Below are 22226 nucleotides of genomic sequence, written 5' to 3' on the forward strand. Positions count from 1 at the left end.
CGGTTTGGTTCATGAAGGGTGTTGGGAGGTGGCTGGAGCTTAGGTTTATAGCGGGAGAACTGTAGGAAGTTAGGACAGTTCTCCTTAGGGGGAGGAAGTGAGAGGACGTAGTTGGAGCAGCTCCTAGTCAGGAGGCACTGCTGGACAGAGTAGCTTGGGAAGGAAGTTCCCTGAACGAGAAAGGGGTTCTCCCAGAGGCACGGGTGGAGAGAGTGCTCCCCGTGGGGCTCGTTCCACGCTGACGGACGTCAGGTGGGGGAGAATCCAGGTCGCAGAAGGGTCTAGGCCCCTAGCCTAGTGGAGTGGACAACAGGACTTAACTAGCAAGCCGATAGCTGTGGCAACTTTAGGGGCCACAGCCAGCTACCACAGTTATCTTCTCCGGAAAGGCAGCCAGAAGGAATCAAGGAAACATAGTGGGTCACGTTATCCGACAGGATTCGCGGCAGCTGGCCTGGGACACTGACTGTGTGGCGCTGGAAGGGAAGGCAAGTTGAAATCAGCACTGTGGAGACGGCCAGGGAAGGCACATACTGAAGGGAATGCTGGAAAGGTATACCTCATTTGCCTGGTAGTTGACTGAGCCCCTCACCTGGAGGACACGACACTAAAGCGGGCATCTGTGTGCACCAGAAACTGAATAAAGCTTTGGAACTACATCTCACTGTGTCCTTTGAATTCTTGCCTCAACACTCACTCAGCACTGCTACATCTACCATCAGCAACCATTGCATCCTTAACTAACCACAACTGCCCTGGGACAACAGCTCTGCCTATGGAGAGCTATTCCAACACTGCTGCATCACACCATCAGTCCCAAAGGATCTGCACTGCAGAGCTGGTCACTATTGATCAGATACCACAGGTGGCGTCACAAACTCTTACCACAAAAACTCTTTATTTCTCATTCCCCTGTAAATACACCCCTTTCATTGGATGCCCAGGGCCACGGGCCGGGTCACTGCACCTTTAAGAAGTGGCCCAGTACTAAGTACTCCCCACTGCCCTGGCGGGCGCTCCATTAACTTTAGCTGACAGTAGTAGACGGCTTCCATGCTCAAATCGTTGGAATTGGCAGGCAAAATATTAAGGCTATGTGCACACGTTGCGTTTTTTTAGCGTTTTCGCTGCGTTTTTCTGCTGCGAAATCGCAAAGAAAAGGCATCCCATGCAATCCTATGGGATTCCGCCTTGCTGTGCTAATGCTGTGGATTTTTCCGCTGCGGAATCGCATAGTGGAAAAATCCGCAGCATGTTCATTCTTTGTGCAGAATCGCCGCGATTCCGCACCCATAGGATTGCATTGAAACGCTCACTTTACGCATGTGGCTATGCCCACCATGCCCACCATAAAATGACATTGGTCAGATTTACAAAATTTGGCCTGATCATTATGGTTAAAATTGGCTCTGTCACTAAGGAGTTAATGTCCCAGAACCAAACTATCCAGGTCACCTTACAGGCTGAAATTGAATCTCTCACTATTCTCTGGTCTTTTGTTCTTCCCCAGTTGCTGAAGCTGTCCCCGGCTCCTGCCTGACAAAGCTATAACGTTTCCCATGACAACTCAAATTAATTTTACTTCCCTTTACAATAATTTTATTTTATTGTCCTTATAAACAATTCTGTTAATTAATATTCTAATGCTTTAGGTCCACAGGCCATACTTACATGGGCAGCTAGTGCCAACAGTGACTGTAAACCTTTTAAGAATAAAATTACGGTATAATGATGATGGCCATCAATATGTCTTGTAGTAGCTGTTGACTCTTAGGCAGGGGTCAGACTTGCGAGAAACTCGCACAAGTCTCGCATCTCAATACCCGGCACTGCCGCCGGCACTCAGGACCATAGTGTGCGGCTGCATAGAAAGACATGCAGCCGTACACTCCGTCCCGAGTGCCGGCGGCAGTGTCGGGTATTGAGATGTGAGACTTGTGCGAGTTTCTCGTAAGTCTGACCCAGCCTTAAAGAGGTTAAGGTCATCTAGTAGTAATGGTAGTGGTTTCCCAGGCTTACTATATTGATGAGCCACTTTTAGGATACGTTATCAACATCAGATCGATGGGGGTCTGACATCCAAATTGATTAGTTGCTCTCAGTTCTGGAAATTTTTAACTTCAGTTTATACCAGTTACATTTTTCCAGATTCATTTGGAGAGTTTGAATTGACAAGAATCTAATTCACGTAACAATGAACATCAATTAGAAGTCCCTCCAGTAATCTCCAAGCTTGAAGGCACTAAATTCAGATTTGATCTGAGGCGGGGAGACTGTGGATAGAGAGCGGCAGGGAGGCCAACTTCCAGTACATACATGTGCCGCATTGTGGAGAGGCACAGAGGAGAGCTGAGAGAGTTGGGGCACCGGCAGTATAGCCATGCCGACAGAGAGAGCTCATTAACTCTTGAGCTGCATGAACACTGAGAAGAAACATAGTGTCTGAACACCATCTAGTGGCGAAAAGGGTCTATGACGCCCAGAAATTGTGAACACACAGGGTACTAACATTTCATGAGACGATGACCACTGCACCTACTGCGAAAAGATTTTCCAGCCTTAATTAAAGGAGCTATATCCCACTCTTCACAAAGTATAATAAAAGAAATATGGTCAAAATAGGACGCACATCCGAGGCGTCTGGCAATAGTGAGACACAATCAAACAAAGAGATGGAGAAGTTCATCACAAAAAATGGGGACTAAAGATTGACGCATCCCGCCCTAATGACAGCAATGAAAGCCCAGAATTAGGAGAAGGAGAAGTAGAGTTCCTGGATTTAGAGAACAAAGATGGACCCATATCCAGAGGCTTTATTAAAAACGTATTATCTTCTGCTCTGGCCCCTTTAGCAAAAGATTTATCGGACATTAAAAAAGACATCCAACATATGGGTAATAGAGTAGAGGAACTAGAGGGAGAATAAGCTGCTCTAACCACATACGCAAGTGAGTTATCTACAGGACTCCAACTTCATGAGGATCATATTAACACTCTACATACAGCACTAAAGGACATGGAAAATAGAAACAGGAGAAACAATCTTAGAGTCCGGGGCATACCGGAGGTAACTGGACAGGAAGATGTGACAGCGACTCTGACAGAATTATTCTTGCCCCTACTGGATCCAAGAGAAAGACCAATGTTGATTCTTTAAAGAGCACATAGAGCTTTAAAGCCTCAGCCCAAGACAACAGACCCACCAAGAGATATAATCTGCAGAATTTTAGACTTTCGTATGAAGGAGAAAATTCTTAACAACGCAAGATCAATGGAAACATTGAAATACGGAACTACATCTGTTCGTATATTTCAAGATTTCGCCACTTCAACCTTAACTAAAAGATGCATACTTAAGCCTTTAACGGATACATTTCTTGTTCCGATGGCTCTTCCCCTTCAGTCTACTGATTACAGCGGAAGGCAGGTGAGTTAACAGTTAGAACAACCACAGACGTCGTGAAGGTTTGTGAAGAACTTGAGATCACACTTGATCCGATGCCGGACCTCAGATCACTACACACAGATCTCCAGCTTCTGAAATTATCAGCACAGGAACAATGGAAGAAGGCAGGTGGTCCGAGGAACCAGAAAGCCAAGAAAAGGCAAGCGGGAGCTCAGCTGTGACGAGTCAGCTTCAACTGAGTCGACATTTTCTTTAGAGTGGACACTCTGCGTCATGGCACCCACCCACCGAGGGCGAGCTGACCTTGTGAGGAACCACCCCCTATACAGGGAGTGTCAGGGGCAAGACCAAGGGAGTGAGCCACCACGACTGCTGGGACCAGACGGCCGGCTAAAGGAAGACACAATGTGAGTGTCTGACGACTAGGGACGGCAGGAAAAAAGACAAGACTAGACGTAAGTTCAAGGTATCTTCATTAAGGAAAACTTCAGGGTAACATCAGGTGCAAGACGTGATAACACAGGGAAAACACAGCAAGGTGCGTGCAAGGGCACGACAAGGTCCATGGCATGGTACGTGCTAGATGTCATGCCTAGGTACAGACAAAGGCACGATAACGTCGGACTCCGGACAGCAGGCAACGATCAACAGGGTCATCAGGATCCGGAACTCTGACAAAGATTCAAGACAGGTCATAGAACTCAGAACATGACAAAGAGACAAGGTTCAGGACAGAGCAAGGAAAGCAAAAGACTTGTGCAAGAGCAGCACGAAAATGCACAGTGCGAGAAACAGCGTGAGTGCAAGGGAGCACGGAAACCATGACTGGGGCACAGGCAGGCGATATTGACTGGAGGCACAGGCAGGCGGGCATGACTAGAGGCGGCACGGTTGAGGCACAGACAGTCAGGCATGACTAGAGGCGGCACGGCTGAGGCACAACAGGCGGGCACGGGGTGACCAGGCACGTGCAAGAGGGCACGCAGCCACAAGGCAGGGCTAGGCAAAGGTACAGGACAGAGACCCGTGCGAGACGGCACGGCAAAGCCTAGTACAATAGGTGCAAGGGCTCACGAAAAATGGAGACTAGGCACAGAGTTCAAGGCAAGGTCCTGCGCATGCAGAGGGTATGCCAGGGGCAGAGTTCAAGGCAAGTTCCTGCGCATGCAGAGGGCACGCCAGGGGCATGGTACAAAGACATAGAACTAGCAGCGGAGCGTAGGTCAAAGCCCAGAGCCGGGTCAAGGCGGAGCCTTGAGACTAGACACGGAACATAGGACGAACAACAAGGCAAGGAGGAACTTAGGCAAGACATAGCAAAACAGGCTAAGGCAGAGAACAGAGGAAGTACTACAAGGCAAAGCATAGCAAGGACAAACATGGCACAAAAGACAACACAAGACATGGCACAAGACAAGAGACAGAGTACAAGCACAGAGCGTGTGCAGAGAGGCATGACAGGGCAGAGTGCAGGGGCACAGAATACAGGGAGCGACCGAGCAGACCAAGCAGCCATGCAGGGAAGCAACACGATACTCAGGCCCCAACCATACTTTAGGAAGGGGCGGTCTGACATAGCACCATAGCACCTGCACTTCCGGGTCAGGACCAGTGAAGGACTTCCGGTTCAGATCTTCCAGGGTCATAGAGAGCGTTGCTAGATTAGACTGGGCTGGACCATAGAGAAGGTCACATGATCAGGGGCTCCACAAATGCTGAGAGGTTAGCTGGGTCAGACAATGCTGGAACATAGGAAAGGTCACATGATCAGGGGCTCCAGGAACACAGAGAGGATTGCAGAATCAGACAGTGCTGAAACATAGGAAAGGTCACATGATCAGGGGCTCCCGAAATACAGAGAGGATTACAGAATCAGAGCAGAGACGGATGGTTACCTAGCAATGGCGAGCAGCCATGAGGTAAGGCGTACGTGCACACTGCTCCAGGCATCTTGCCGCATGAGACATAACGGGCATGAGAATTTAGTACACGTGCACACTTCTCCAGGAGTCATGCGGCATACCAGACATGGCGGGCATGATAGTTGGGTGCACATGCACACTGCTCCAGGGATCATGCGGCAGAACAGACATGGCGGGCATGACAGTCATAACGGACATGGCGGGCATGACATCAGCGTTCTGTTATTACTTGAACTATGCTCATTAAACTGGACAGACTGTGCTAATTTTTGCTTCACTAGCTCATAGGTAGTTTAATATGACGATAAGATGCTAGAATTTATCGGTCCCCCTTGCTGGGTTTATCTTAGAGACTGATCAAAAAATGTTCATGATAGGGTATCAAGCCCATGTTAGTGTTTATTTGTTCATTTTAACTTTTCTTTCTTTCACCCATGTTTTTCACCTCCTCCCCACATCATTGACTTTCTGGTGGAATGGCGAGAATCAATATCTGAGTCCTAAGGTTCCTGTGAGTTGCCATGGATGATAAGATGCAAGCAACGGCCATTGTATCATATAACGTGAGAGGACTGAATGAACTGATTAAGAGGTCTCAGGTATTAACACACATTAAGAAACTTGGAGCGGACATAGTTTTTTTACAAGAGACACATTTCACACATGATAAGGCCCCAAATTTAGAAAGACACTACTACAACTCCTGGTATCATTCATACTCATCCTCCAGAAAATCTAGAGGGGTCGCAATAGCGATTTCCAAACATACGCCATACCAATTCAAGGAATTGATCAAGGATAATGATGGCAAATTTATCTTCATTAAGGGGACATTAGCTCATCAATGAATTACAATAGGGAATCTTTACGCTCCTAATACGAAGCAAGATATTTGGTTTGCTAAAGTAATGAACGCAGTCGCTCAGTTCATAGAGGGAACCTTAATATTAGGGGGTGACTTGAACACGCTTCTTGAACCAGTACTTGACACCTCGTCAGGGAGATCTAACATTACAAGTTTTATCCACTAAAACTCCTGGATACCCGATGTTTACATTAGAAACCAGCGTCCAGCGTCGCTGGTCCTGATCGCTGGAGGGGCTGTCTTGTGACAGCTCACCAGCGATCAGCCTAACGATGTCCCTGCGATCCCATCATGTTGGATCATTTGTGGGATCGCTGAGACATGTGTAACGAGGGCTTTACACGCAAGATTAAATACTGTACAATTCCCTATTGTTTGGGAAGCACACAAGGCTGTGATAAGGGGGAGATGATCTCAATAGCCTCACACCGGAAGAAATTAAGGCAAACATATTTGGACTCATTGTTTAAGGAGATCTAGCTCTTTGAGAAAAATCATAAGCAAACACAAAGCCAGAACACCTTGGTCCTTTTGACACGAAAAAGACAAACCCTAAAAGACTTGATGAACAAAGATTCAATTAAAACTTTCACGAAATGGAAGCATAAAATTTTTGCAAATGGAGACAAGGTGTCGAGATTCATGGTCTCTCTGATTAAAAAAAGGAAAGCGAAGTCACTAATTTATACACTAAAAAGTCCAAGGGGAACTAAGATTAGAGACCCGGATAGCATTGCGGGGGGCCTTCCGAGATTACTATTACTCTCTTTATAATTTGCGCTCTTAGGCCTCTTTCACACATCAGGTTTTCGCCGTCAGGCGCGATCCGGCGCTTTTGACAGAAACCGGATCCGGCGAAATGCAATGCCGGATCCGGTTTTCCCCCCATTGACTTGCATTTGCGCCGGATCGCGCCGGATGGCCATGCGTTTCATCCGGTTATCGCCGGATCCGGCAATGTGTCGCAATGTGTCGCGATCCGGCGTCTGGAAAAAACGTCTACTGTAACGTTTTTTGTCTCCGGCGAAAAAGCCGGACACGCCGGATCCGGCGCGTCCGGCTTTTTCACACAATGAAAGCCTATGAGCGCCGCAATGCGCCGGATCCGGCGAAAGCCGGATCCGGCGGCCGGATCCGGTTTTTTGGTCTGAGCATGCTCAGTAGCTCTGCCCACAAGACATATATAAAAGCAAGACAGTGGGACCCACAGCCACACCCAACATGCCACCCAAGACAGCAACCAGGCGCAGGAGAAGGCAGGAGACATCTGCAGCAGCACCATCAGCACCACCCCAATTGGAGCAGCATGCTGAACAACGGGAGGGGAGTCCAGCAGCAGATGAGAGACGGTAATTATCAAATCACCCATTCCTCCAAACTAGGGCTATTGAATATCAAGATATTCATTGGCCCTTTGTTTCTCTTTATTCAACAGCCGCCCAATAGATGCAGCAGCAGCAGCAATGGCAGCAGCTGGAACACCACCCACAGGCATGGAGTGTGACCACCAGGAAGACAGCACATCATCTTCTGGGAGCCCTCCCTCGCATCGTCAGCGTTTGACGGTAAGTTTTTATTTCCAAAATCCATCTTCTCTGTAATATATGTCTATTCATGGCCTTTTATTTCAAAACAGGAATCACAAGATGAAGAGGAGCTCCCAGAAGAAGAAGGAAGGGGTGGACAGACACCTGGAGTGGGCTCACAATTGGTAAGTTTTTTGCATCAAACGCAGAAACACAACATCACACTACACACAACACATAGAAAACAATGTTCTGCAGACCACACACAGCAAACAAATGCCTACATCCAAAGACATAACTTTTTTTGTTTTCTTCTCTAGTCTTCCCAATCTGGTGCTTGGCCAAGAGGTCCTCGCAGTGCCTCCCAGGGTCGTCGGCGACAGCAACGCGGCGGTCACCAGCGTGTAAGTATAAATATTTTTGCTTTTTTTTTTGCACTTTTTATTTCATTTCTTTTGTGGAGGCTAATTATGTTATTTTTGTCTTTTTCTTTAACAGCCTTCACAGCGTGCTCCCGACTCTGACGTTGAGGATGGAGGGATTGATGTGGACCGCCTCATCGATCTCGTCAGAGAAAGGGAGCCGCTCTGGAATATGGCTGACCGCCGCCACGCTGACCTGATCGTTACCCGACGACTCTGGGAGGAAATCTGTTCGCTCCTTGTGGGCCGCTGGGAGGACCTCGATGTTCGGGCCCAGATTACAGAGCGTAAGTATATACAGTACCGGTTGCTTGATTTAAACCAGTGTTTCCCGAACTCCAGTCCTCGTGGTCCCCACGGATCATGTGTTCAGGATTTCTATTTACTATGGAAATCCTGAAAACATGACCCCTGGGGACCATGAGGACTGGAGTTTGGGAAACACTGATGTTGTATACTAACCACTCCTTTCTCGTTTCAGGGAACAGAATTGTGAATCGGTGGCGGTCTGTGAGAGATCGTTTCAAGAAGGAGTTCAATAAAGAGATGCGGGCCCCGAGTGGATCTGAAGGACGCAGGAGCAAGTACAAGTACGCAGAAGCCCTGTCGTTCCTCCAGGAAACAATGGTCACCAGAAGGTAAATATTACACACCACATGTGAAAAAAAATGTTAGATGTAAATTTTTTTTTCAGCCAGGGCCATACCATGTCAGTATTTTAATTGTTTTTTTTTCTCTTTATTCCACAGCACGGTGAGCAGCACTCGGGAGCCGGCACGATTGGACCCTTCTGAGGCGATCCCTGAGGAGACCGGCACCGAGGGACACTTCGACCGCCCCGGTACATCTGCACCTTCCCAGCCTTCCAACACATTCGACGCATCTGTCCCATCCACCAGCACAGGAGCATCGTGGCCGCCTACATTACATGAAGCTGCTGGTGAGGAGATCGCTTTCCCTTTACCCCACCCTTCTGCCCCTGCCACCTCTAGTACACCTGCGGGTACTGGGCGGCAGCGGCAGAGGGGTCAGGAAAAGACTTATGCGCCAGAGTTCTTGCATCTGAATGCATCTTTCCAGAACTGTCTAAAAGTCTTGTCAGAGCAAATCTCCGCAGGCTATCAGCAGATCAACTCCAGCATTCTGGAGGTGAAGACACTTCTGCAAACCATGCATTCAGAAGCAAGATCTTCGCCAAACCACACCTTTTTCAGGTCTGTTGTGGAGCGCATGGAAACGCTCTCTCCTGCCCAGCAGATGCATGTAATGCATTCATGCCACGCTGCTCTCCAGCAAGTTACCTCCCAACCTCCTCCTCCTCCCACCACAGTAGTTCCTCCACCTGCACCCCCTCCAGCCACTTTCCATCCTCCCCCTCCTATTACATCTACACCCCCTCCAGCCACTTTCCATCCTCCCCCTCCTATTACATCTACACCCCCTCCAGCCACTTTCCATCCTCCCCCTCCTATTACATACCATCCACCTCCAGCCACTTTCCATCCTCCCCCTCCTATTACATACCATCCACCTACCCAGCACCATCCACCTCCCCAGCACCATCCACCTCCCCAGCACCATCCACCTCCCCAGCACCATCCACCTCCCCAGCACCAGCAACCTCCCCAGCACCAGCAACCTCACCAGTACCAGCAACCTCCACAGTACCTGCAAACTCCCCAGTACCAGCAACCTCCCCAGTACCAGACATCTCCCCACTTCCAGCAACCTGCCCCGTACCAGACATCTCCCCACTTCCAGCAACCTGCCCCGTACCAGACATCTCCCCACTTCCAGCAACCTGCCCCGTACCAGACATCTCCCCACTTCCAGCAACCTGCCCCGTACCAAACTCCTTCCCCATACAACTTGCCATCAACATCATCTGCTCCTACAGTCCCTGCCCAACCCTCCACTCCACCACCCACCACCTCTTCTGCTTCCCACATGTCCACCCATTCTGTAGTTTTTTCCACACCTTCACCTCTAACTGTTCCTTCCCCACCACGATCCCAGTCCTCTCTCCACACTCCCAGTGTCGAAGTGTCCCGCAGCCCCTACAGCAGTATTTCCACCACAAACTACACAGAATTATAATGTGTGTATTTAAATAAAAATGACCAGTTTTATGGTTTCAGTTTTATAGTTTCAAAGTTTTATTAAACAAGTTTATTAAAATTTTAAAAAAGTTTACTAAAAAAAACATTTTTCAATAAAAGTTAAATTATTTTACACTGGTTGTCTGTCATTTCTTTCTGCGGCGAAAAAGGTTAAATACAGGGTATTTAAAAGGTGAAATGGTATTCAAAACTAGGTATATAACTGTGGGTAAATTTTAGCTTTTTGCCACAGTTGTGTTCCTGGTTGTGTTTGAAGCAAAGTATTTCACCTAAAAAGTTGTGTTTATTGTTGGTGATTTCCTAACAATGTACACAACTTTTGTTAAAAGGTGAAATACTTTGCATAAAACACAACCAGGTACACACCTGTGGCCTAAAGCTAAAAATAGAGACCATGACAAGATAGCCAACTTTGGTTGGCAAAGGTATATACTGTTGGTACAGAAGGTACACAAGTTTGGTAAGGGCACAAATCTTTCACACTCTGTCATCCTGCCAGTGTACTCTGCCTTGAGGTGACATAAAGTATAGTGCAAAATTGTCCCTCATTACTGAAACCGTCACAGAACTTCTAGTGGTAATGTCACGGTAATCTTGCAAGGTGGTTTCTTCAGAGGTGTCCTCAATGGAAATGGGTTCCTTGCAGATAACAAAATTGTGGAGTACCACGCACGCTTTGATCACCTCGTCCACAGTTTCTGTCTTGAGGTTGATCGCAGTCAATAGGACCCGCCATTTGGCTGTCAGAATACCAAAGGTACATTCAACCATTCTTCTTGCTCTTGTGAGGCGGTAATTAAAAATGCGTTTTGGTCTTGTCAATCCTCTGCTAGAGTACGGTTTCAAAAGGTGTTCTGACAGCTGGAAGGCTTCATCCCCTACACAGACAAATGGCATAGGTGGACCAGATGTTTGCGGCAGCGGTCTAGGTGGTGGGAACTGGAAGGTGTTTCCATACAGTTTACGCCCCATGGCAGACAGTTTGAAAACTTGAGAGTCATTGGAGCGGCCATAGGCCCCAATATCAACCGCAATAAATTTGTATTCCGCGTCAGCGATGGCCATGAGGACAATTGAAAAATATTTCTTGTAATTGAAATATTCCGATCCCGATCCAGCTGGCTTTACAATGCGGATATGTTTCCCGTCCACAGCGCCCAAGCAGTTTGGAAACTGACATATCTGTTGAAACTTGTCAGCAATTTCAATCCACCTCTCTGTTGTGGGCTCTGGTAAAAACTCTTCAGCTAAGGAGTCCCACAGTGCACGGCATGTGTACTTCACAATTCCAGATATGGTGGAAATCCCGAGTCTGTACTGGAAATGCAGTGACGAAAGGGATTCTCCAGTTGCAAGAAATCTGTGGGGAATTAAAAAACAATAAATTAGTTTTAAATCACAGCATTACATACCAAAACTGACCTAACACTTGGAGATACAAATTACCACCAACAAGATTGCAGTGAAAGTGTGCTCTGATGCGATCATATCCAATAAATGTGGCTTACCTTAAAGTCACCATCAGACGCTCTGCGGGTGAAACAGAGAAGCGGCAATAGGTGTCCGCTTTTCTTATGAGGTGTGCAATGCGCTCCACCAAGTAATCAAAATTCTCCATTTTCATCCTAACATATCCAAAAAATTTATCCGGGTTTCGTCGAAGGTCCATGCATAGTGTAGAATAGACCCCACGCATCATTCTCTTGGCTGTGATGGGGTGGATCCACAAACATCGTCTACGATGCCTGATGCGCTGCTGTCTCGCTCTCTCCTTCTCCAGAACAATCACCCTCAAACGATTTGCCTCCGCTGTAAAATCCGCCAAATTCTTCAAAATATTTCATAGAATCATAGAATCATAGAATCATAGAATGGTAGAGTTGGAAGGGACCTCCTGGGCCATCTGGTCCAACCCCCTGCTCAAAGCAGGATTCGCTAAATCATCCCAGTCAGATGTCTGTCCAGCCTCTGTTTGAAGACTTCCATTGAAGGAGAACTCACCACTTCTCGTGGCAGCTTGTTCCACTCATTGATTACTCTAACTGTCAAAAAGTTTAGAGTAATTGAAGAGTAATGTTTAGAGTAATTGTCATTGTCATTGTCAATTATTGTCATTACAATTGTCATTGTAATTGTCATTTCCAATGACAACATCCATCTTCGCCAGTAACTTGCTCTTCTCTCCAACCTGCACTTTCTCCTCTACAACCTGTCAAAGAAGGGCTGTAGGAACATGCTATATATAGTTTTCCAGTAGCCAATCCCGTTCGGAAGGCCACAAGGGTCAATTTTAAAAACCGGATCCGGCGTAATCCGTCGAAAAACGGATAGAAAAACGGATGAACCGGATGAGACGGATCCGGTTTTGTCTGTCAAGAAAAAGACGGATCCGGCAGAAAACCGGATCTGTCACATCCGGTTTTACTAAACATTTGCCGGATCCGGCGTTCCGGCACGACGCCGGATCGCGCCTGACGCCGAAAACCTGATGTGTGAAAGTAGCCTTAGGGAAACAAGAGAACAACTCGAAAAACGAAAAGCCGATATTAGGAACTATCTACATCTAGTAAATTTAACAAAACTCTCCGAGGGCCAACAACTCAGGCTGACTAGTCCCTCTACATTACAGGAACTCCAGTCTGCCCTGTCGAACTGCCCAGCAGGCAAGAGTCCGGGTCCGGATGGCCTCCCTGCCTCCTACTACAAAACGTTTCAAGAGATTTTAAATAACCAACTTTTGAAGCTGTGTAATGAAGTGCTAGCGGGAGCGGTCTTTCTGAAGCAGATGCTGGAAACACATATCTCCTTTATTCATAAAGAGGGCAAAGACCCCGAGCTATGTAGTAATTACAGACCAAGCTCACTACTAAATAATGATCTTAAGCGCTTTGCAAAAATGATTGCCAAAAGAGTGAGTTTGGTCTTAAGCCCCCGTTACACATAGCGATATCGCTAGCAATATCGCTGTAACGTCACCGATTTTGTGACGTAGCAGCGATATTGCTAGCGATATCGCTATGTCTGATACTTACCTCCGACCGGCTCCCCCGCTGCTCATCGCTGGTCGCGCGAGAACGTCCTGGATCATTTCTCGTCGGGCGCTTCCTGCTGGGCTTCCTGTGGCGCCGACGAGCGACACGTGGACGCGGGCGGGAGGACGTCAGGATCACCGCGTCTGACAGGTAAGTAGCGACCACCGACCCCTGCTATGTTGCTGGTGAGATCTGCCTGTGTGGCAGCTCACTAGCGAGCACTTAGCGATGCATCAGCGATCCATATCGTTGTCGGGATCGCTGGTGCATCGCTAAGTGTAACGGTACCCTAAGACTCGTTGATATCACCAGACCATGTGGGCTTTGTGAGTGGCAGGGAAGGCAAAGACAATTCTCTAAGAATCCTATATTTGATGCAACATGCACACCTCAATAGGAGGCATTTAATACTAATGAGAACGGACGCAGAAAAGGCGTTCAACAGGTTGGACTGGACTTTCATGCAGGAGACACTCTTGAAATTTGGCTTCCCTGAGATGCTAATTAAAGCTATATTTCAAATGTACAAGTGTCCAACAGCGAAGGTGAGAGTTAATGGAGATTTATCCGTACCAATTGAGATTAGGAATGGCACCCGACAGGGTTGTCCGCTCTCACCATCCTTATTCATCTTAACTATTGAAAATTTGATTCAAAGCATCAGACAACACCCGGATATTAATGGGGTTCAGATAGCGGGGATATCTCAAGTGGTAGCAGCCTCCACGGATGACTTATTTCTTCTACTGACTAATCCGAATAGAGAAAGACCAGTAGTGTTGGGGTTGTTTGAAAAATTTGGAGGTCTCTCGAATTTTAAAATAAACCTTGATAAATCGGAAGTGATGAGTATGAGCTCGACACTCCAGGAAATCAAGTCCAAATTCCCAATTAAATGGAACTCGAGCCACATTAGCTAGCTAGGGATTAAATTCTCACTGGCACGCACTGTTTGCACTTAATTACCTACCATTACTAAACTCCACGTTAGAATCAATCAAAACATGGAGAGCGCCTTTTGTATCCTGGATGGGGCGGAAAAACTTATTAAAAAGCTTTATATTACCCAAGTTCAGTTACATATCAAGAATGCAACATTTTTTCAAAGGGTGCATTCCATTTTTGGGAGGTATATCTGGAAAGACTCCCAACCTAGACTCAGTTTTAGAACACTTTCACTACCTAGAAAAAGAGGAGGTATGGGGGTTCCTGACCCACAGAAATATCACATAGCAGCAACACTGTCTTTGATCATAGATTGGACGAGGAACCACAAACAAAAACTATGGACAAAGATAGCAGAGGACACAGTATCAATACCGATTACTACCATATTGCATGCATCCAAAGAGGTTATTTATAAATTAGACATACCCAATGCTTTTACCAGGTATATAGTACAAACTTGGGTAAACAATTCCACTTCATTTATGCGACTCCCGCCACCTCTAGCCAGAGTCATGGACCTACCAGGACTGTACTTAGACCAGACCAACACTAAATCCAAAGATTCCTTACACCTGATTAGAGACAGTGTGCTCTTATGACGGATGGCACGCTATTTTCGTTACAAGACTTACATAATAAGTTCCCAAAATACCATCTCAACTTTCTACACTATAATAGACTCAAAAAAGCTATGGGGTCGTATCTGCAACCTGGAATCCCAACCAGGAAGTTGACGATTTTTGAATCATTACTAATCCAGAATATACAGCCAAAGGGTGTATTGGCAAAGCTGTATCAGACACTCTTGAGTTGCTCAATTCCTGTAAAGCAGGCTATATACAAGCTTGGGAGAAAGAATTGGGCATCAAGCTACAGGACTGGGAAGTTGAACATATTTACAAAAACTCTTACGGTCCATCTAATTGTGTTAGAGTTCAAGAAAACTCATACAATGTCATCACAAGATGGTATACCACTCCGGTAGCAACTCATGTATGGTGTCCCAGTATCCCACCAACCTGCTGGAGATGCGCTTTGAATAGGGGACGTTTCTCCACCTCTGGTGGTCCTGTGATAAAATAAGGCCATTTTGGGGGGAAATTATGAGAATTACAACTAAAATATGCAAACTTACAAAAGCACAACAACCGAACCTTATCTTCCTCAATTGGTCCAGTGACTTCCCGCAAAGTACAGATCTCTATTGCTATTCTTGGTGGAGGCTGCCAAACTACTTATACCTCCAAATTGGCGTTCTCAAAGCTGCCCAAGTATCTCAGTATGGTTACAAAAAGTGGATCAGCTCTATTATATAGAAGAAATAGTGGCATTTTCACACCTTTCAACTGCTAAATTTAGGGAGACTTGGGCCCCATGGGTATCATATAGGGAAACCGATGAATATTCGAAGTTCAGGAGCACTGAATAACTGAAGCACTTTCGAAGGTGATCTTGGATTTCGATTGAAAGGCGAGCTGTGTAATACGTGACTCACACAACTACCCCTATAGGCCTTCTGTTTTACGTTGGAATCAGATGCCATCTCCGCGTTTCCCCCAGTTTGAAAGACTTTCCTATCACCCTACCCCTTTCTCCCCCCTACACCTTCACTTTACCTTAAAACCTAAAGGAAATAGGATTATATGTACAGGCATTAATTCTTCGAAATGATGGAAATTTTGGAGTTAGAACAGTACAGTCATATTGTAAGGAATTCTGGTTTTCTTTGTATTGCTACATACTAGTGGCACACGAAAAGAGATTTTGTTTGAAAGCAAATGTCATACAACCTGTAACTGATTAATTACCGAACGATTTTCTTGTATTCAAATGCTCTGTTACATACATCCGATAGTTTTTACGTTCGTCTTGCATGCATTTAAAACATAATAAAAAGATAGGTTAAAAAAAAAAAGAATTCTATTTGAATGTTTTAAGAAATTCAGGGATGCCTACTTTGTCCAGTATCTCTTTTGGCAAAGGTTTTATCTTTAATACCTTGAGGCTGTGTGCCCACGTAGCGTTTTTTAAGCGTTTCTGCAGCGCTTTTAGACAAGCGATTCTGCTGCAGAAACGCTTAAGAAAAGCACCCAATTGATTTTTAATGAAAAACGCACATGTTGTGCCAATGGTGCGTTTTTAACCGCTGCGGAAACGCTTAGCGGTTAAAAACGCAGCATGTTCATTTATTTTGCGGAATCGCACGCGATTCCACACACCATCAATTGTATTGGCAAAAACGCTTAGGAAAATGCATGCAAAAATGCTGGACAAACGTTTACAAAAGCGCGTCAAAAAACGCATGCGTTTTCCCAGGAGCAGGGTGTGCGATTCTGCTCAGGTTTATTCTGCTTCAGAATCGCTACGTGGGCACATAGCCTGAAAGTTATTAAACACATCATAAACAGGGACCATGTTGGCTCAATAATGATTAACACCATAAATTAATTTAGTGTATAACAAATCGCAAATAAAAATAAAAAAGGTAAAATGATAGCATCATTAGATGCTAACAAGTCATCTTTTTGTGCTCATCTCTAAGTGCTTTTGGGAATGACTTTATCACAATGAAAAAATGTTTTATTCAACTGCACAAATTTCTCTTAATGGTACCAACACAAAGAAGTTTAATATGTTAAGTAATAAATCAGGGTCTCAGAGATGCCATATATCATACCTATTGTTTGCCATAAAGATTGAGTACTTGGCAATTCTATCAAAGCAAGATCATAGGATTAGGGGGATTGGACCAACAAATATAGATAATCATTATATGTCACTGATATTCTGTTTTTTAGATTACATTAATATTTTTCTAGCAATATTTTCTAGCAATAGTAATGAAAAATCTAAAGATTTATGGATGTTACACATAAATTTCCTGTGAAAATTAACAGGAAAAAAAATGCATATTGACTATGGGATAAAACAGATTTTAAAAGGAAACAGCTTTAGTTATCTAGATATCAGTTTGTCAAATGTAACAGAAGAGTACAGCAGAGCAGACCTATGCTTCATTACAAACACCTCTTAAAGACTTCATCTAAGATCACTGTCAGCACTGCTGTTCTCTTCCTCTTCCTACACTGACTGCCATAAAATGAAAGCTGGATGTATTTATAATAACACATAATTTAGATAAGCTGTAGCCCCATCCCTCCACAGTGACTGCCATGAGATGAAAGCTGGAGGTGTTTGTAATGACATATAGCTCTGCATTATTCTACAAAGTAGGGGCGGAGATCACAGAGGAGAGCAGGGCTGTGTGTCATTACATGTGTCACACAGGAGAACAAGGAGAAAGCCTGCACTAAGCTTCTCTAGGGGTGTATTCTTATTTAGCTAGCATAACAGACTACTGCTTTAGATTGGTCAAAGTCATGCAGTGCAAAAGCAAACACTACAGAAAAGAATCTCTGGTAATTCTCACTTGGACTTAGCATAAAATAGAATCTATTATTTGCATGCTAATATCTCAGATATGGCGAGAAGTTAAAAAATAAAAAATATATTTTATTCAGCTCTCTATCCAATAACACTAAGGCTGGTTTTACACAACCGCAATAACGGGCCTATTTTTCCAATACTATGGAAATAGTATTGGAAAAAAATGCATTACGCAAAACCGGAAGTGACAGCACACCGCAAAAACAATCTTCCATTTGTTTTTGTGGCCCCATTGATTTACAATGGGGGCTATGTCTGTATGCCGATCTTTTATCACGACCGCAAAACCGACCCTCGTGGCAATACAGCACACGGCGCACCATGGAATTTTTGCAGGCTGATTTTGCGGCCCCATAGAAATCTATTGGGTCTGCAAAATTGGCTGGCAAAAATGTGGCAAGTGTAAAAGCAGCCTTACATGGGAAAAAACAAACTAGGGGAGATGTAAAACCTGTACACTACAGATTTGTATATGGACTAGACAAATCCCTAACCTGACAATGGATTTGTCCCTGCCTGATCGTGGGGGTTGGCACCCTAAAATTATGCAATGGTGCCACCACTCAACGTCGGCTGACCCTGAATGCCCTTATCTGCACCTTCAACTATACAAAGAGTATAACCCATAACTACAACAACAGAAAAGGAGTTCACATAGACAGAGGGTGAGACACAGGCCTAAAGACGTGTTCACACAGTCATACATGAAAGACCAAAGGAAAAGAATGGAACTGAAAAAGACCTTTGGTATACATGAAAACACACAGACCCTGAATGTAACAAAATGGGAACAGTACTGAGAACTGCATCTTGCAAACAAACGACAGGAGGAGCAATAGAGAAAACCTCAGCAAGATAATCTTTCACTGGGGAGCTGGGACTCCAAACACCCTTCTAACTTGTAATATAGCCAGCAATGTAGTGGTATAGAAGAGGAAGATAATGTGGACACATAAGAGAAATTCACAATACCCAAAGAACCGTGGAAGACTTGACGTACTCAATTTTAAGTTGTATTTTTTGTTGGAGCTCAAATACAGATTTTAGTCAAATTGATATATACAATATATGTATATATTTGTACCTGATAAGATACATTGAGCAAGAGAGAGAGTTAACAGCTTTATTTATATATTGGAGATAGAGAGCCTACGCTCTTGCCATATTTTAACCGGGAATAGGATACATAGAATTTGTAATTTAGCAAAGAAGATACAAAAAGTTACTGTAATAAGTTTAACATCAGTTTGGGATAATAGTTTATTCACATTAGGAGGTTAGAGGATTCCATATTTTGAATAAGTAGAGGAATGACAAATGTAATAGACGGGAAATTAGACAATTTGATATGCTTTTATAAAAAATCATATGTTTAGACATTATCAATTAGCACAGTAGAAATTTGTGCAAAAGGGTGAGATTGTTTGGGTTTTATAAAATTGTCTTCTTTTGTAACTTATTTAATGGAAGAAATAAAGGAAGACAAATAAAAAAAGAAAGTGCATCAATACTTACAGATGGGATTGACTGCGAATACATAATAGATTGCTTGACGTTTTGGTCTTTCTCGGGAACAAAAACACAACCATCTTCATATAGGCCCATTTTTCTGTCAAAAAGGCAGTACTTTATTTGGCAAGAACTTCCCTTACATGATTTGTTCTCATCTGTCCTCTTAACATTAACACCACGGATGTTTTTGGAACACCTGGAATACAGGAAATGTGATATATAGTGCATTGAAACAAAAGAAATTAACAAGATGAAAAGTTCTACAAAGCTAACTAGGCAGAATGAATCAAAAATTGGCTGTATTATAGAAGTTGTATATGCTTCAATATGAGAAGCCATACTGTGAAAATCTTATGCCACATTTCCAAATATATAGCTACATGAATAATATACCTTGTTGCTTCAATGTTTCCATTTCTTGCAATGTAGTATGGAACGTCAGTGTTGTACTCATCATAGACACCCCAACGCAGGTGAGCCCATTCATGGACAAAAACCCTTCCTAAATATGAAATGTGTGTTACCAAACATGGCAGACTTCACAGAAAAAATATATTCATTCCTTGATTATTTTAACACTAAAAGTTATGCATTATTATTTAATTAATTCTGAGATTATTTAAAATGTCCATCCTATATATAAGGCCTTAGATAAAACTGAACTCTGCAGTGATATGGAACATTATTTCAGGAGGCTGCGCCTGAGGGAATACTTCAATGATACAGAAAATTCAGAAAACACTCAGAATGAAGGAAAAGGGATCCTAACAACCAAGAAAAGGTCAGACTTGGCGCCTCCACCTGGACGCAACCCTCATTTGGATAAATATATAGACTCATTCAGACATTTGATAAAATCCACCATCATAGACACTAACAGGAGACAAGCATCCAACATCAGTACCCAGGAGAGAAAGGCCATACAGTCTTTAAAAACTAACAAAGAAATCATCATTAAACCTGCTGACAAGGGAGGTGCAATAGTCATGATGAATACGTCAGACTACATGAAGGAAGCAAACAGACAACTGATAGACACACGCTACTGCAAAAAATTGGAGTCAGATCCTACACAGGATTATTACAAGGAACTTAACAAGTTGGTATCTTGTCTGCCTGATGGCATAACAATAATCACATACAGTAGATTATAACAAATACCAAGAGGAAAGAGGGCCCTGCTCGCAAGCTTACAGTCTATGAGGAAAGAGGTAGACACGAAAGGTGGGTGGTAACAGTTGCCCTGATTGTATGGACCAGCCATAATGTTAAGTGTGTGACAGTACAGACAGAGAGGGCTAATGGATGCATAAAGCATGTGGGAACATGATGCGGGAAATCTGGTTATGGTAAAACTTTTGGCTGTGCCACACAGGGATAGATTAGGTTAATGTGTTGAGGCGATAGGCCAGTCTGAATAAATGCGTTTTCAGGACACGCTTAAAATTGTGGGGATTGGGGACTAATCGTATTGACCTGGGAAGTGCATTCCAGAGAATTGGCGCGGCACGTGTAAAGTCTTGGAGATGGGAGTGGGAGGTTCTGACTATTGAGGATACTAACCTCAGGTCATCAGCAGAACGGAGGGCGCGGGTAGGGTGGTATACTGAAACAAGGGAGGAGATGTAGGGTGGTGCTGAGCCATGGAGGGCTTTGTGGGTGAGGGTAATAAGTTTATACTGAATTCTGGAGTGGATGGGTAGCCAGTGTAATGACTGGCACAAGGTAGAGGCATCGGTGTAACGATTGGTGAGGAATATGATCCTGGCTGCAGCATTCAAGACAGATTGGAGAGGGGAGAGTTTGGTAAGAGGGAGACCGATTAGAAGAGAGTTACAATAGTCGAGACGAGAATGAATAAGAGAAACAGTAAGAGTTTTTGCAGAGTCAAAAGTAAGAAAAGGTCGAATTCTAGAAATGTTTTTGAGGTGCAGATGACAAGAGCGAGCCAGTGATCGAATGTGGGGGGCAAAGGAAAGCTCGGAATCAAGTATGACCCCAAGTCAGCGGGCCTGTTGCTTGGGAGTAATAGCGGAACCACACACAGAAATAGCAATGTCGGGTATAGGTACATTAGTAGCGGGAGGAAACACCAGGAGTTCAGTCTTTGACAGGTTCAGTTTCAGATATAGTGAGGACATGCTAAAGAACAATGAAATAGCGACATCCCTGTATCAGAAGCCAATCGACCATCCAACATACCTTAAATGGGACAGTTTCCATCCAAAACACATAAAGAACTCTATTATCTACAGACAAGCCATCAGATACAAACGTATATGTTCTAACCCCATGGATAGAGATGAGCACCTTGGCCGCCTCAAAACCTTTCTGAATCAGGGCTACCATCCAAGAACAATTCAAAACCAAATTACAAGAGCCACCAGAATGTCAAGGAATCACCTGCTACATTACAAAGCTAAAGAAGAAAATAACCGGGTGCCTCTAGTAGTCACCTACAACCCAATTCTGGAAGTGCTAAGGGGAGCTGCACGGAAATTACAACCTTTACTACAAAAAGATGCCCGAATACAATCCATTTTAACAGACCCCCCACTAATGTGTTTTAGGCAGCCCCCAAATCTAAGAAGCATCTCTCCAACAGCTGCAGGAACCTTTCCTTGCAACCAGAAAAAATGTAAAACCTGTCCATTTATAATGACCACAGACAAGATAAAGATCCCCAATTCACTTCAGGACTACAAGATCCTAGGTACTTTCAGCTGCATCACATCTAATGTGGTGTACTTAATTATTTGTACTAAATGTCCAACTGGGGGTCTGTATGTGGGGGAGACAGGGCAAAAACTTAGAACAAGGATGAATTCTCATCGCCACACAATAAGAGAAAAAAGAATGGATCTACCTATGGCAAAACATTTTTGTATGTCTGATCACAGCATCACGGACATTAAATTACTGGTATTGAAAGGTAAATTCACATCTCAGAGAGACAGAAGAGTATGTGAGTACAAATTCATGACAACCTTTGACACTCTCAATGCAGGAATGAATGTGTTGCATGG

General features: G+C 44.4%; 1 protein-coding gene across 1 annotated transcript in view; it reads right to left on the reverse strand.

Annotated features, from left to right (window-relative positions):
- LOC141085895 (calcium-activated chloride channel regulator 1-like) overlaps positions 1 to 22226 on the reverse strand; it is a 62347-nt gene that overhangs the window by 28337 nt on the left and 11784 nt on the right. The window contains exons 4-5 of the mRNA XM_073571512.1: positions 19594 to 19702; positions 19204 to 19396 (exon numbers count right to left, since the gene is read on the reverse strand). Of these exons, the coding sequence (XP_073427613.1) occupies positions 19204 to 19396; positions 19594 to 19702 (302 nt within the window). The remainder of the gene's footprint in view (positions 1 to 19203; positions 19397 to 19593; positions 19703 to 22226) is intronic.

Source organism: Dendrobates tinctorius, unplaced genomic scaffold, assembly GCF_039654945.1.
Source record: "Dendrobates tinctorius isolate UK_male_01 unplaced genomic scaffold, ASM3965494v1 ptg000029l, whole genome shotgun sequence".
Classification (NCBI taxonomy): Eukaryota; Metazoa; Chordata; class Amphibia; order Anura; family Dendrobatidae; genus Dendrobates; species Dendrobates tinctorius.